Raw genomic sequence first — 16210 nt, 5'->3', positions numbered from 1 at the left:
AATCATTCTGCCCTATAAGTGGGCAAAGCCAGGCATTCTTTGACACTGGCCGTAATGTCACAATGGGATCTGGGCAGAGGGCCCAGTGCGGCTGGGGCACGAGACACTGAATATAGTTGAATGAGGACACAGAGACCTACTTACACCAAGATACTGAGAGACAGACCCCGTATGAATGAGAAGGACCGGGGTATGGCATATTCGCTGCTAGAAATCCCCTGCTATTTTTAGTATCCCATTACAAATTACACTTATATAGTAGGAACTGAACTAAAAATTAAGTCCCAAATAGCATCTGCTGAGTGATAAAGGACTAATTTCAGATTAGTTCAGTTAATTAGACCTGCAAACTCATTGTAACCATGCTTACTGTATCTTTTTTACATTATATATTGAAGTTTACATAATTTACATTGTACTTAATGTTTAATGCTAGAAAATAACTAATATATACAAATTTCTATATAGTTGTATTTTAGTATCATTAATATACTGTTATTGGGTTTTGAATTACATCCTTTATAGTTTTGAAGTTTTAGTATTTTTTCATTAACTTAATTTTCATAAAGTTTAGGTTTTATTTTATAATTTTATACTTAAACAGAAATAAAAAGGAGAGATGTTGGCAAGTGTTTATTTTTTTTAGTAAAATGTTTAATGGCAGGTCATTTTATTTAATTAAATGATTTTATTTTATTATTATTTCTTAGCTTTTTCCAAAATAATAATAATCTTATGGACGTTTTCAAACATTTTCTGAAGGTAAAGAACCTTCTTTCACAAACGATTTGCTAAAATTAAATTTTAATATATATATATATATATCTTTTTTTTTTTTTGATGCCACTCAAATTCACATGAATTTAACAACCATGACAGAGACAAACCCCCCTTAAACGAAATCATTTTATTGTTTAATGCACTGCCTCACATGTACACTGGATACCTTTGCGTTGTGCAATATGGGACAATTACTATGAGAATGTGATGGCGAATGACTGGGACTAGATTGTTGAGAGGTGAAGAGAAACACTTCCACATCCGACAGCACAGCAGAGTGACTGGAGTCAGATGAAGTCTGCGACTCTACACCCATCCTCACTCCTGTGTGTTCAGCTCAGCATACAAAGGCAATACGACATACAAAAATAAAATCGAATAAAAGCAACCATTTGCCAGACTTCCTGCTCATACACAAATAACACAATACATTAGATCACAAAGTTACACAGCAAAAAAAAAAAAAATTAAAAAGTGGGGAAGCCACGTTAGAGAGAACGGATCATCAAAAAGAAGTGTACACCCTAAACCCTGAATCCTTCGCGACCCTAGGAGTCTAGGGTAAACGCTAGATGGGATGATTTCTGTTCTGCGCTCACCGCCGCGGTCAAACACAGACATCCATGTGGCAGTCTAACCCCATGACCGTAGCCAGAAGACGAAAAGAAAAAAAAATCCAAAAACATCTATATATTTCAATGTATGGGTTTGTTTTTGACGTATATGCACATGAATGTTCGTTTCTCTCTCAAAACATATACACTCATTTCATCAGTATATATGCCTGGTTATGACATATTAAACTGAGTGTTTTCACCCCGTAGCTTCTTTGAACTCTCCTGTTTCGGGGTTGAGGATGCGCTGTTGTAGGTTAAAGCCCCCCGTTCCTCTGACTTCTCTTTACTCCACACACTTCCTGCACCCTCCTTCCTTCTAACCCTCCATCTTTTGAGTTTTTTTATTTTTTTCCTGGAGACGCAGATACGGACAGAGCAGTAAAGTGGGAGAGAGAGAATGAGCGAGGGGGGGTGAGTGTGCGATCAGCCGAATGCCGAGCCGACCCCCTGCGTCCCACACCGTCTCTCAGCCCATCTCTTTCCACTGCCGGTAGAAGTCGGTGATGTTCTTCAGCTCCATGCCTGCTGCTGCCACCGCCTGGACAGCCGCCTGCAGCCAAAACAAATAACAATCTCATATGCTAGAAGGTTCTACAACACACTATTATGATGGTAGAGTCTTCTTTACAGTCTGCTAATTCCTGACTGACCTTCATGGAAGCTGATCTTTCAGTCAGCTCCTCTAGTGCGTGTCCTGTCAGGATGGTCACCATGCCAGCGGTGTCTTCATCTCCACTGCTCTGAGATCCCGTCAGCTGGCGACAGCTGTCCACCATCTTATACAGGTGCCTGTTAATAGGAACAGAGTTGAGATAGCATCTGCAGGAAACCCTACAGGACTTCACAACTGCAGTCAAAGTCCCTCGGCTCTCAAACAGAAAGTGAAGATGATGTGGCTTACCAGGCTTCAATGTCTTGTCGTTTTAATTTGTCCCTCTCAAAGCTTCTTCCCATCTCTTTCTGGCAGCGGATGTACCTGTTGCACAATAAGTGAGAATAAAAGCTCAAGCGTAAAACATTAAAATGCAGGCTCTCTCAATAGTGCCATCTCAAATTCGAATCAGACTTCTTGTTCTACAGGTCTGCTGTCTACAGTTTGGAAGAGTTTTCTAACACCAGAATCACTAAAACTCAGTGCTGAGCTCAAGACGTACCTGTTCCCCTTCCGGAACTCTGTCTCAAGGAATCTGATTCCATCTCTTGCTCCGGAGTTCTCTTTCTTCAGCAAATCCAGGCCATCAATCACTGCATGTGACCAGAAATTCATCTCAGTTGAGCAATTTGTACGAACATACACTGATTGGTCATCCCTGGCACACATTCTGAACAAAAGTCCGTATTTTTCATTACATCTTAGGTAAAAACTTGAGAGTTTAGATCTTAAATCATTTCAAGTGCAGCGATTAGTAAAATAACTAGTGTAAACATTCTATTAGCCAATCAGAAATATTGGCAAATTAGACCAGAAGGCTCTCTATGCTAAGATGATAGGGGCGCCCCCACTCTTTCTGACTGATGAATTTCCTTTTCCATGACCTTCACAGTTTCTAGAGTGAACAAGGATTGCTAAAAATCATTTAGAGTCTGACCGAGATGCTAATGAAACATTCAGAATGATTTGTGAACCGGTTTGACTGACTCAAAAGAATGATTTGCAGGTTTTATGCTATTATAAAAGTTTGTTTATATGCGATTAAACTTTTTATTAACATTTTGAATTAGCCTACATTTTCATACGATCAGCTATTTGAATTTTAGTCATTTTGTTATGCGTTTTTTCTTCATATATTTCTAGATTTCTATACTTTAATTTATTTTAGACATTATTATTCAGTCATTCTACAACATAAGGACCTATTTCTATTTATGCTAAATAAAATATTAAAACATGTATAGTTTATTCCAGCTTAAACATAATAACTAGCAGTGTTATTTTAGTATTATTTATATACCATTATAGTATTTAGGATTGTTTTAGATTACAGTTCTTTTTTGTCATTAATTTTGTCATTTTTATTCGTTTTTTTTTTTATTATTTCAATATAGCTTTATTTTATCTTTATTACAATTTTGGTAAATCTAGTAATTTAAACATTCATTTATAATTTTTATTCAAGTCTACATTTTTCATTTTTAATCATCAATTGTTTTAGTTAACAATAAGAATACTGATAACTTGCCGAGTTTAGCCAGATAAACATGTTGACTATAGAAATTTGAATGAATTAAGATTGCATGACATTTCCAGACTTGAAAAACAGCATTTTTAAATCCCCTGCTATTTTCAGATTTCCCACAACTGTGGAAGCTCTCATTAGGAGACAGGAGACCCGCGGGCTGACCTGTGCGAGGGATGATGATGATGAAGCAGCCGCTGGCAGCCAGCTGTCTGAGCAGCCCCAGGTGCTGGCAGAGAACCGTGGTATCTGGCACCAGATAAGGAGACATGGAGGATTGCGCTTTGGGCTGCTGCAGACTGCCCTCCAGCTGAGAGACCTCCAACTGCAGACAGAGGAAATGCTTCATTACTGCGCCCATTAACGCATGAATTGTTGTGAGCTAGATGTGCATTAATAAAAGTTGGAAATGAACCCCACAGCTGGTCTGACCTGTAGGCGTAGCTGGGCCATATCTCTCATGAGCCGGTTTCTGCGAGCTTCCTCCTCCGCCTGTGGACAAGTCAAGGCAAGGTCAGTATAACCTCTGTGTAACCTCAAAACATGACTCAGATTCTACCCTCAGTAAACACAAGGTGTGAATAAGCAGCTTAATATATTTTTGTTCTTTAGAAGTATGAGAAAAACACAAGCGAGACAGATCTGTTGGTTTACACTCATGTTTTGTGCATTCTTTTTTTTAAGAATACCTTATAGTGCCCTGAAAGAGATTAATGATTAAACCAGACATATATTTAACCTTATAATTCTGGGAAGAGAAATACAAAAAGGACACCTTGCTGTTTCACACATTCATTTCGCTCAAAGGCTTCAGTTCATTTTAAGATGGTTTTAGAAATTAATTTTATTTGCATACTGGTTAACTACAAGATTAACCATGCTCCTGCTTTAATGTTTGTATTAATCAAATATGCATTAGATTGATCAAACAGACAATATATATATATATTTTATATTGTTACAAAAATAATTTATTTTGTACAAATTATGTTCTTTTGAACTTTATACTCAACAATTCTGGAAACAATTTCATCAGTTTCAAAAAAAATATTGAGCAGGAATCACAGGATCATAGGAATAAATTACATTTGAAAACATATTCCAATGGAAAACTGTTATTTTAATTGTAATATGTAAAAAGTATTACTTTTTACTGTATGGTTGAGGTGGAGACCGTCAAACTTTTAAATCATGTTTTACAAACCAAAATGTCTGTTCTGACTAAAGCAGGATCAATGCAGGTCAAAATGGACTGATAAACGTTCTCTGTTCATCTTTGGATCTGTACAACGTTAAATATTTTTGCATTCAAATCACTGACTTTTGCCTTAAGTCTGCATGATTCACATGTATGAACTCCCATGCTTCCACCACCCTCACCTGAATGCCAAACGATAGTTTCAGGTTGGATCTAACACTATCTGACATGTAACAATGATTACAAATCCAAATTAGATGACGATCAGATGCGAGTGTTAAGATGTTGGTCGAATGCCACAAGTTGAAAATGACAAAAATCTCATTTTCTTGTTTTGCGGTTTACGCACATGCAACAAGATCTAATCAGGTTATCTGTGGGACAGACTAAAACCAACAGAAAGCGCTTCGGAGAATCATGCGGGATTCTCAAAGTCACTTATTTAACACCAGAAACACAAAGTTCCTGATGATTGCAGCGCTTGTGCTGTAGTTTCTCTGCGGCCTTATTCCTTGAGCTTGTCATGGACTGCCAGACATTCTTTTCATTGGCAGACCCCGAAGGTTTTAATGAAACTGTAGCAGAAAGAGCCGCCTCTTCAGCAGCACAGCAAGGTGGCACTTCAACCATCATTTGTTCTACCCTAAGGGCTGCGTGGTTGCTTGGCAACATAAGGCTCTCAAACAAAAGCTCACAAATGTGGTGAGTTTTTATGAAAAAGCCTCGTTTTCTTAACCGTGTGGACCCTATCATTTAGATGCACTTTCCGTGACTATTTCTGCAAGGATTTAAGTGGTACGGCTACTGAAATCAGCAACTGAACCGATGTATCTGAACACACGTAAGACATCCGCTGAGTTTTAAGAGTGCAAATCAATACAGAGCTGTTATTGTTCCAATAATTGTTTGGTTTAATGTCGGTCTTTCATTACTATTTAATCCCACGTCTTTTACCATGCGGAACTGGGCCTTGGCCTGCTGAACCAGGTTGTCCTGCTCTGATTGGCTGATGCTGGTGAAGATGCCCGCCTCCGGGTTGAAGTGCAACACGTTGCCTTGGAGATTTGTGAGGAAGTGACCAAAGCTGCGAATGCAGCACACGCGCACCACACACTGGACAGCACGAAAAAGAGACACGAAGAAGGAATATGAGAGAATGCAAAAGACACTGAATGTTAAAAATATTAGCAGAATGTAACAATTAGCAGAAACCAAGTACTTCATTTTTCACGGAGCAAACATTACTGTACATAATGATAGTCATGTAAGGATGAGAGAGAATCCTAAGAAATGTGAGGATTACAACTGTTTTAGTAATTTCCAGGAAGCACCAAACAATTTTTATTTTTATTTTAATATATTCACTTTTTTGTTGTTGTTGTTAACATATACACTACCGCTCAAAATATTGGAGTCGGTAAGAATATAAAAAAAAAAAGTCTCACACCGAGGCTGTATGTATATACATATTTTTTTTAAAACAGCACACTGCAAAATATTACTATAATTAAAATAATTTTTGTTTTCTTTTTAAATAGATATTTTATTTCTTTGGTAGCAAAACTTAATTTTCAGTGCCATCACTCCAGTCTTTAGTGACACATGATCCTTCAGAAATCATTCTAATATGCTGATTCGATGCTCAACAAACAAACAAAAAAATGAAATCAATAAAAATACCTTGCTGACACCAAACGTTTGAATAGTAGTGTATATTATAAACTATTTTTTAAGTATCATTCATTAGAGTTAAGGCTCAAATTCAAGTAAAATGTAGTAAAAACCTTGCTATACAGTTATGTTTTGGTTTCCACAGTTTTTACTTCAAAGATGAAATATAGACATGCAAGAGCATATGATTGTAATGTATTGTGTGTTGCAATGTATGTCTTTGATGATGGCAAACAAATTGTTGAGTTGTTCAGAACAATTTTTGAATGGTTAAAAAGACTTGAAAGGAAAAAAAATGAAACCGTGCAGATGTCACACAAACTCTTCAGCAGCACATAGGCACATAAGAGGTAAGTGTGATGGATACCTCGTCCAGAGGGGTAAGAGGGGGTCTCTGGCCTGTGAAGTCCAGGCGTCGGTGGGCTACGCTGAGGACAGGAAGGTGGCGGAGGGCCAGATCCTCTGGCAACAGCAGCGACTGAACCAAACCAGGCTGCTCACACTCATTCAGCAGTTCTGTTACATGCTTATTCAGACCTAAATCTGCAACATAAGCAGAGAAAAAGTTGTTATGAATAATATTAATAAAAAAACTGAATCTATCAATAAATGAGTTTTTATAAACTGATTTCTCTCACCTGTTTCTAACATCTTGCTGCCCTCAGGAAGCAAATTAAGCAGCACTGAGAGTCTGTTCCACAAGCTCTGAGAACTCTGTTTGGGGAGAGACCAACATAGCTAAGCAAATAGATGAAGATGCTGTTTATGCTAGTAAAATGCACAATTTTAGAGTCCCATGTACCTGAGCACACATGAGGATGATATCAGTGTTCGTCCTCAGCCAATCCAAGAAGACCTTCACCACCTGGATGAGACTCTGATTGGTCAGAATCTCTAGTCGCTCAGAAAGGGTTTTCTCACTGTGGATCGAATGGTTGCTGTGCTCACTGCCCTCAGAATCAGAGTCAGGATCTGCGTATGACAAACCAGATCGTTTTACAAGAATGGACAAAATATGCACTTCCTGAAGGAAATAACAGTGTCTGAAAGGCAGTGTAACTGTACTGTTTTAAGGTTTTAGATCACTACAAGTTTTAAGAAATGTTACATCAGCGTTTTAAACTTTTCTAAACTTTTTTAAACACATTTCTTTTATTAAGCAAGGAAGCATTAAATTGAACAAAAGTGAAAGGAAATATTTTTTATAACTTGTATTTCAAATATAATTTTTTTTTAAAATAGTTTCTATTCATCAAAGCAGTGCTACCATTTCCCGAATTGATAAAAGAAAAATCTTAAATAGTAGTATATACTAAACAAATAAAATCTAAATAATAAGAAATTTCTCATGCACCGAAATAGCATATTAGAATGATTTCTGAAGGATCATGTGACACTGACGACTGGAGAAATGGCTATGAAAATTCAGCTCTGCATCACAAGACAAATTACATTTTAAAGTACAGTAAAGTAGAAAAGTTATTTTAAAATGTAAAAATATTTTACAGTATTACTGCCCCCATAAATGCAATGTTGGAGCACAAGAGACTTCGTACAGGGCCCAAACATTTAAAATGTTAAGTAAAATGTAAAAAGTAGTTTTATTGACTGAAATAATGTGTAAAGCAGTCTAAATTAATTGGAGAAAACTCAAAGTCACTTACTTGTAAGCAATGTACCATTGTCATTGGTTCCATTAGCAATCTCTGGACTCATGCTTCTTGATATTTCTTCAGCAGGAGGTGTGGCTTCTTGCACTGGGGCGGGGTCTGAGTCTGGGGCGGGGTTAGCTGGAGCTGCAGGGCGGAGCAGTACATTGCTAAAGGTGGGGGCGAGTCGAAAGCAGCGTTTAGCTTGGAAGAGCTGAGAGGACATGGCCTGCAGGTTTCTGCTGATGCTGGCGTCATTAGACACTAAGGGGCCGTTGGTTACTGGAGGTGTCGAGTTTTCCTCCCTAGACGGCTGCGGTTGCTCACTTTCCTCTTGTTGTAGCTGCTGTTGTTGTGGCACATGCTCAGCATCCTCCATGTCTTCGAGATCCGAACGAGATTCCTGACTGTTCATGTCAGAGTCCGTCTCGACATCAAAAGCCGTGCCGCCCTCATCCTCCTCCGAACCGCTTTCCCAGCTGCCATCCACAGGAAGTGGTCCCCTCCGCCCTTCCCTCCCTAAAGTGTTCATCTGAACTCTAGCGGCTCCCAGACCGTCGACCGGACCTCCACCTTCCTCATCCTCCTCTTCGTCACTCTCAAATCCCTCGCTCAGGTCGCTCTCGTCCTCCTTGTGAGCGCAGCGTCTGCGGCGGAGCATGGAGAGCCGTGAGAGCTTCCGCTTCTGCTTTTGCACCTCCTCAGCTGATCTTTTCTTCTCCAGGCTTTTCTTTGTCCCCATTGTCCTTCCGTTTCCCTTATGCTCACCTTCCTCATTCTCCTTCTGCTCTTCTTCATCATCTTCCTCTAGGGAGCCGTTCTGCAGGGTTCTCTCCTCTGAGAGAGCAACACTATCATGATCTCTGGCATCAGCGTCACCTAAGAACAAAAGCATCACAACGGGAAAGTTAGTTTGGAGTGGCAAAAAGTTTTTCCTAATCCTAGTGAGCTGCCTAACTAGAAAGCATTATAAAAAAAACTGATTCAGGTGAACAGCACTAAATATTTTCTTCACAGATACAACGACAGCTAACAAAATGACTCGGAAGCAAAACAGAAGTACCCATGCCAGTGTTATCAGTGTGCAGGGGTGGGACGCCACTCTCTCCCTCCTCCAGTTCAGCTTGCAGTCGAATGTTGACATGATTGACCAAATGGGAGAACAGAGCCAACGTGAAAGCAATGGAGGCACTGTACTGCTTTGAAGCTAAAAATGAATCACAGTTTGAATTAGAAGTCAGTACTTCATTTGCAAAAAAAAATTAAAAATAAGAACTTTGGTTTGAATGATTCCAACATTTCCCTAAACAGACATTAACTTGACAGATATTTGACTTTTTTAATATATATATATATATATATATATATATATATATATATATATATATATATATATATATATATATATATATATATGGACTTTTTCAAGGATGGAAAACAATTTAAAAGACCATGATATTTCCAGATTTTGCGCAGTATAGCCTATTTCCACCTAAAATGGTTATTTAAATTTTTACTTTATACCTACTTGTCATTTAGTAATTTTATTTTACACACACTACATAAATATATATATGAATAGAGAGAGCGAGATATACCCAATGCAAACTATAAAAGAATTGTTTAATTATTTGAAATAAAGCTAAAATAAATTAACATTCAAAAAATCTGATAAAACACCTTGAGAATTCACTGAAATAACAATAAAATAAAAATGAAACAAATTACCAAAATGTTGAAACTGGAAATAAATAAAAAGATAGATAAATATGACACATAAAAAAACTAAATATTTAACTAAAAATGTAAACATAAAATCTCAAATCTAATTAGAAATTTTTATAAATACTATAAAAACGAATGTAAACGAATAAAACTAAAACAACACTATGATGTGTGTTACAGTTGAAAAACAGTGCTTGTCCACTAGTCCAAAGCATGCTCCTGACCACAGATATTAAGTATTTTTCACTTGTCCTTTACAGTGTTGTATTTGGTCAGGGTGCAGTCTGAATGTCTAAAAATCACCAGGAAACTGAGCTTGCTGCCTGATGTATCAAAATCCAAATAAGCCTGAGGCGACACACAACTACCATACCATAATAAAAATAATTCACTTGAAGCCAGCACTATTTTTAGACTGGCGAAGCAGTACGTGTCTGCTTATCAAATGCAATGCAACATAATTAATGTCATAGTGACGCTGCGTAAAATGAGCAGCAGATGTTGTGATCAATTTTTTGGGTTCACACTTACCCCCTCTCTTCAAACTGTGCACCACCATAAGGCAAGTCACCGCCATCTTGAATATGAGGCTGTCAGGAAGCACGGAGCAGAGCGAGTCGTGCTCTTCCTCCTCCTCGCTGGCTGACTGGCTGCCATGAGCAGGAAGGGGGAGGTAGAACAGCACCAGGTTAAAGTCTTCCAGCACAGACTGGCACAGCGACGTCAGCTCCGTCTCCATCAGACTGAAGAGATGTGACAGGATATTAGTCGAGTCGATTTGATTCTTAAATGAGATCTTTCAGGTAAGCAACGATGCTTTCGGGAGGTGATGCTCTCACCTGTTCTTGGGCTGCAGCAGGCTCTGCAAATACATGAAGCTCACCAGCAGTCTTTTGATGTCTTTTGACCTGAAACAAGAATTACCCAATTAATGGGAGTCATTTACTTGCCCATGCTAGTCTGCCGCACGACGCTAGAATGCTTTATGCTATGGTTTCCAGGTTGCAATGTTAGGTGCTGTTTATTGATCCCATCACCGAGTAGTCTCTATGATAATCTGGGGGCTGTATTATATTTGTAAACACTAAATTATTAAACTTTCTATCTTAAATATTGACTTAAGATTTGAAAAGCTTTGAAGTGTTACAAACTACAGTGGTTACTGAACAGACGGGGCAGGATTATGAGTTAAGATAAGGCTTAATATTAAGACTAAGGATATTAGCGTTCACCAGGAAAATACTGTCTGATTGGTTAGATAAGCAATAGTACCTGATGGCAGTAGTCAATGTGCTTGATCTATGAATGTGTGATATTCAGCCACCCCCCCTCCCCCAAAAACAGCCTTGTCATGTGTTGTCTTCTGAAACCAACAGTTTCATTCAGAAAAACCATCAGATTATTCTTAACCCAATTAAAATGTACAAAATAAATTGTATTTAACTTGTTGAATATATTGACACTCCCAGTTTCTGATAATAGAAAGAAGTCTGAAAGCAAACAGCTTTTTTTCAGTTAGAGCAGAAATACCAGTAGTGATATTGTAGCCTATACGAGGGGCCTTTGAAAATTGTGTTGAACAATGGAAAAGGGTTGAGAACCTGATTTGGATAACAGGAACACATTGAAAAACACTCCTCCATCCTGTCTTTTATATGTATATAAAAGAGAGGGAACACACCTCTGGCGTGATGGTGAAAGTTTTTTCATCTCTTGTTTCTTCACCTGGTGGTACATCTTGGCTGCCTTGTCAAACAGACGCTTTAAATTCCCATAAGCGCCATCGAAGGGAGTCTCCGACTGAATACTATTCAACAGGAAAAACCAGTCTGTTATGTTCACGCAGCGTTATCAGATTCTTGAAACACTAGTCATAACAAAACTGTAATTCTACTTTTCAAACGGAAAAGGATTGTCATTAAAGGGGGGGTGAAATGCTATTTCATGCATACTGAGTTTTTTTACACTGTTAAAGAGTTGGATTCCCATGCTAAACATGGACAAAGTTTCAAAAATTAAGTTGTACGTTTGAAGGAGTATTTTTTTTCCAAAATTACCTCTTCCGGTTTGTCACAAGTTTCAGAAAGTTTTTTTTTTTGAGTATGGCTCTGTGTGACGTTAGATGGAGCGGAATTTCCTTATATGGGTCCTGAGGCACTTCTGCCGGAAGAGCGCGCGCTCCCGTATAGCAGAGCACTGAGAGCAGAGACGTTCACTGATCAGAGCCAGAGCGTCGCGAAATGTCACAAAAGAAGTGTGTTTTTGGTTGCCAGGGCAAGACAACCCTGCACAGATTACCAAAAAATGCTGCTCTCGTTCAGTTTCAGCCTCGGGATCTGATTCTGGATCATAAATATACAGCTGAATCTGACTGTTAGCCATGGTTTGATTTGGATGATGGTTTTTTTTTCCTCACGGTAATGTCACAATTTCCAAACGCTCTCAACGCAAAAGCCTACTGGCGCTCGTGATTCTTTAGCTCCGCCCACACGTCAAGCCTCCAGCGGCTCGTGTTTTTCCAAAAAAAAATGGGCACAGACTATTTTTCTCTTATAAATATAATAAAACTAAAGACTTTTTGGAGATATGAAGGATGCAGTACTACTCTATATGTACTCAAGATTAACAGGAGATTGAGTGAAAATGAGCATTTCACCCCCCCTTTAAACAGTCCTGTAATGCTGCTGTATCCATTTAAATATAATGCTGTTCTCAGATGCCTTACCAGCGCAAGTAGTAGTAAGTAGCCTCGACATTATAAAATTTACTTCCAGCAAGCGTACCCAGCTGATTAAACGGCATGCCTGTAAGGGACAACAAAAAAACAACAAAAAAAACAAGAGATCCATTTAATGTTCATTAAAACCTATATAATGCATGCTCTCTGGTGCCAGGAAGAGGTGTTGTAGAGAGGATGTGAGAAGCAATGACTCGCTCACCGACGTGAGGTGCAACAGACAAGGCCTGATGATAGAAGCGCTCCGCCAGCTGCTCTGCCTCCACTCCCGCCAGTTCATTTTGGTACCGCGCTTCATAAACATTAGACAGTTTGATTTCAGATCATGTGAACATGATATCACACTGCCAGACTGAGATTTGAGAAGCTGATTTTATAAAATGTCAAGTGAGAACACACTTACCGAGATCTCCCAAGTACACAAGGCATCTGTGACATGCCATCTGGGCCCACTCCATCTCTTTAGGGGTGGCTGAGACTGGTTTCTTACGACCTGCAGTCATTAATCACACAAAGATTATCCAATGTACGGTTCATTCGGCAAATGCTAAATCTGGATATGTAGACAGCATATATTGTGGAATACCAGAGATTTTGCTCTAGGTTTACAGTCAATTGTGACTGTACTTGATACCAATTTTTATTATCCTTTAATAAACTACACTCACAAAAAAGAAACTGCTAGACAACTGTACATTTTAGAGCAGACTAGAAAAATGAACATTTACTAAACATTTAATTTCCATAACCTTATCAGGTCTAGAAACCACAATTTGTGACATCACAAGTTCTCCATGACTGTGGGCACTCTAGCTGTTCTGTTCAGACATATTTACAATGAGGGCTAGTATTAAATGACAGATTTTTTTTTTTAATGGATAAATATGCCTTTATGGTTTTCCCAAAACATTTGATCAGTGAATCTCCATGGACTTTCTAATTTTCAATTTTTTTTTACATTTACATTTAGCTGACGGTTTTATCCAAAGTCACTTACAATTGCTATATATGTCAGAGGTTGCACGCCTCTGGAGCAACTAGGGGTTAAGTGTCTTGCTCAGGGACACACTAATGTCTCACAGTGGATTCAAAACCGGTTCTCTCACACCAAAGGCATGTGTTTTATCCACTGTGCCAACACCACCCATAATCAACTTCATAGAGATTAAACTTATAAAGAGCAATTACTATTCAATTCAATAAAATTCACATTTAAGAATAAATAATAACATTAAAATAAAAATCACAATTGCTATAGCATAGATTTCTTTACATTTTGTTTTGAATTAATATTATTTTACATTAACATTATTAATAATATAAAAAATACTGATATCATTTATAATCATGTATTTCTATATTATAATATTTTTATTAAAAATATTTAATTTCTCATTTTAATTAATTTAAATTTGTTTAAATTCCCCTAGTTTTCCATGACTGTAGGAAGACTGCCTTTAATATTCATATGGAAGCATGTCTCACCGATGAGTGGGTCGGTGACGTGTGTCCAGTCGATGCAGTCCTGTAGCTCCAGTTGATAGTGTGACTGGATGTAGAGCAGCAGGTGTTGAAAGAAACCCACCCCAGCGATCAGATGGGTCCTGTAAGCGCACTCCAGAGCACTGCGGCTGTGAATATGCTGCGAAGAGAGAGAGGATTCCAGTCTGACCACAAATACAACAGCAAATAAGACTCCTTTAAATCATGGAATGTGTTACGCGACAGTACCTTCTTGTTGGTCTTGATGACCTGAATGACCTCATAGTAGACCTTCCTCCAAAGCAGCTCTTCTGCCTTGCGTCCGTAGTCCACAGGGTGCAGGAACATCAGCTTTACACAAAGCTCCCGCAATCTGGTTAAAAGAACATAAAAATTAAAAAACAAGAAGCTGAGATATTTAAGTATATGGGAACGCTAATGAACAACTGTGGGTTAAACTGATGTGATAAGTGATAAAAGCTTTCTCTTGTCCATGGAAATACAACATTATGAGACCAATTATATTGTATTGTGCCTGGTCAGGTTGCAGAGAGAACTTCACTTACTTGTTCCTCAAACTGATATTCTCCGGTTTGAAGACCTCCCTGTATGACGACTTGCCGCTGATTATAATATCCAACTTGTGCACCGTTTCCACCACAGCCCTACATAAAAACAAAAAAGGAAATCATGAAAACATTGTTACTCACAAAACAAAATCCAATTCAACACTTTCACAGTTATTAAGTTGAAAATCACAATTATTGACTTCAGTGTTGATGGTTATAAAGAAAGGAGGATATTTTGCATTAAATGTCATCGCTTTCAATGTGTCTTTTTACCTGCTACAAATCACAAGATTTTAGCAACATTTCAAGATAAACATTTACAGGAATGAAGCAACTTAGGTTTATTTTTTGTGGGGGAAATCATGTTTAAATGTGAGAATTCAAATTACATTAAAAGCCAGAACTTTTTTGTACTGTATGCAGGTTTGGGCCTTATAAAATGTTATTGAGATCAATATTCACCTAAATCACCCTATACCAGCTACTAAAACTTAATGTATAAAATATGATAGCAATATTTTTAAAAATCATTTATTTTACAATTAATCTAAGGTTCAATGAACGGTTTCATTTTAAATGCTTATATTTGTCTGGCTATCATACATCAATCGTTAAGCGTGCAAATATTTTAAATACCTGTCATTCTCGTGCAATTCTGGCCTTTCATTCTTATATACACACACCTCTTTCAATTTAAAGAAACTAAAAAAGAAAACCTCTAGATGTAAATAATAAAGTAAATTTAGATTTAATGGCTATACTTCGATGCCAAATAATATGAGATCCCCAGATGAGACATTATCGACACGCATACGCTAAAAATGGCTTAACTGCCGCCTTATTCAAGTGTCAAGTGTCTCGTTTAGCAATTTATCTTTATGAATATATGTTTGTAAACACTTCTGACCCATAAAAACATAAGATATATAACGCATTACAGAGGTTTCCTTACAGTACCGGCCTGCTGACAGCACTCTTACCTGTACAGTCGTTTAATATGAAGCACTTTGGCCTCCGGCTCGCTGTCTTGACCCGGTCCGCTCATCCTAGCAGTGATAGTGCGGCTGCTGTCTTCTTTTTTCGTGTATCTTGTTTTGGTTCTGGTTCGTCCAGCTCCAATTTAGCACGCGGCTAACGTTAGCAGGCTAGCTAACTCACCTATTTCCTTCAAATTACAACTTGAACACAAACGCTGTCGTTCCTGTCCTCCCCCACCACCGGCCGCGATACCCATCCGTTCGGAAGCCGATGTGTGTGCTGGTGTCGGTTCGGGTCAGCTGTCACATTTTGAAGGGTTTGTGTTTGTGTTGTTGTCGCTCATCATTCCAAGTGTCGCTCCGCGAGCGGCCATTTTCACCCCCTCCCACCTTTTCTTTTACTGTCTATGCTCCCACCATACACACACAGTTCAGCGGCATCTGCAAGTATCGCGACAGTTGACGGACTCCTACACCGCCGCTACAAATCTCGCGAGAGTTTCCTGAGGTCAAGTTATTGGTCAAATGCAAGCGCTCGGTGCGAGCTGTTTTATACATGCCTTGTCCACACTTGCGGTATTGGCCACTTGAGAGCGCGTGTGCGCAAGACTGTCCAGATATTAAAAAC

General features: G+C 38.4%; 1 protein-coding gene across 1 annotated transcript; it reads right to left on the bottom strand.

The window, feature by feature from the left end:
* Nucleotides 1–887: 887 nt before the first annotated feature.
* Nucleotides 888–15969, bottom strand: LOC127974980 (nonsense-mediated mRNA decay factor SMG5). Its single transcript, XM_052578642.1, has 22 exons — nt 15586–15969; nt 14603–14701; nt 14286–14409; nt 14040–14196; nt 12958–13047; nt 12757–12846; nt 12543–12621; nt 11499–11624; nt 10657–10725; nt 10349–10560; nt 9156–9299; nt 8108–8971; nt 7246–7415; nt 7082–7157; nt 6811–6986; nt 5727–5885; nt 4007–4066; nt 3740–3899; nt 2552–2642; nt 2299–2373; nt 2048–2186; nt 888–1947 (listed from the first exon to the last, which is right to left on the bottom strand). The coding sequence occupies exons 1-22, from the start codon at nt 15648–15650 to the stop codon at nt 1864–1866; spliced, it is 3309 nt and encodes a 1102-aa protein (XP_052434602.1). The 5' UTR covers nt 15651–15969; the 3' UTR covers nt 888–1863.
* Nucleotides 15970–16210: the final 241 nt, after the last annotated feature.

This window comes from Carassius gibelio, chromosome B16 (assembly GCF_023724105.1).
Source record: "Carassius gibelio isolate Cgi1373 ecotype wild population from Czech Republic chromosome B16, carGib1.2-hapl.c, whole genome shotgun sequence".
Classification (NCBI taxonomy): Eukaryota; Metazoa; Chordata; class Actinopteri; order Cypriniformes; family Cyprinidae; genus Carassius; species Carassius gibelio.
The sequence above is the reverse complement of the archived record's forward strand: the minus strand, read 5'-3'. Positions and strand labels throughout refer to the sequence as shown.

What these genes read in the sequence shown, in the direction of transcription:
- LOC127974980 (XM_052578642.1), bottom strand. Translation starts at nt 15,650, where the DNA reads ATGAGCGGACCGGGTCAAGACAGCGAGCCGGAGGCCAAAGTGCTTCAT. An exon ending in AATATCAGTTTGAGGAACAA is followed by an intron (nt 14,410 to 14,602) that starts GTAAGTGAAGTT and finishes TCTTTTAACCAG; the next exon opens with ATTGCGGGAGCTTTGTGTAA. An exon ending in TGGCCCAGCTACGCCTACAG is followed by an intron (nt 3,900 to 4,006) that starts GTCAGACCAGCT and finishes CTCTGTCTGCAG; the next exon opens with TTGGAGGTCTCTCAGCTGGA.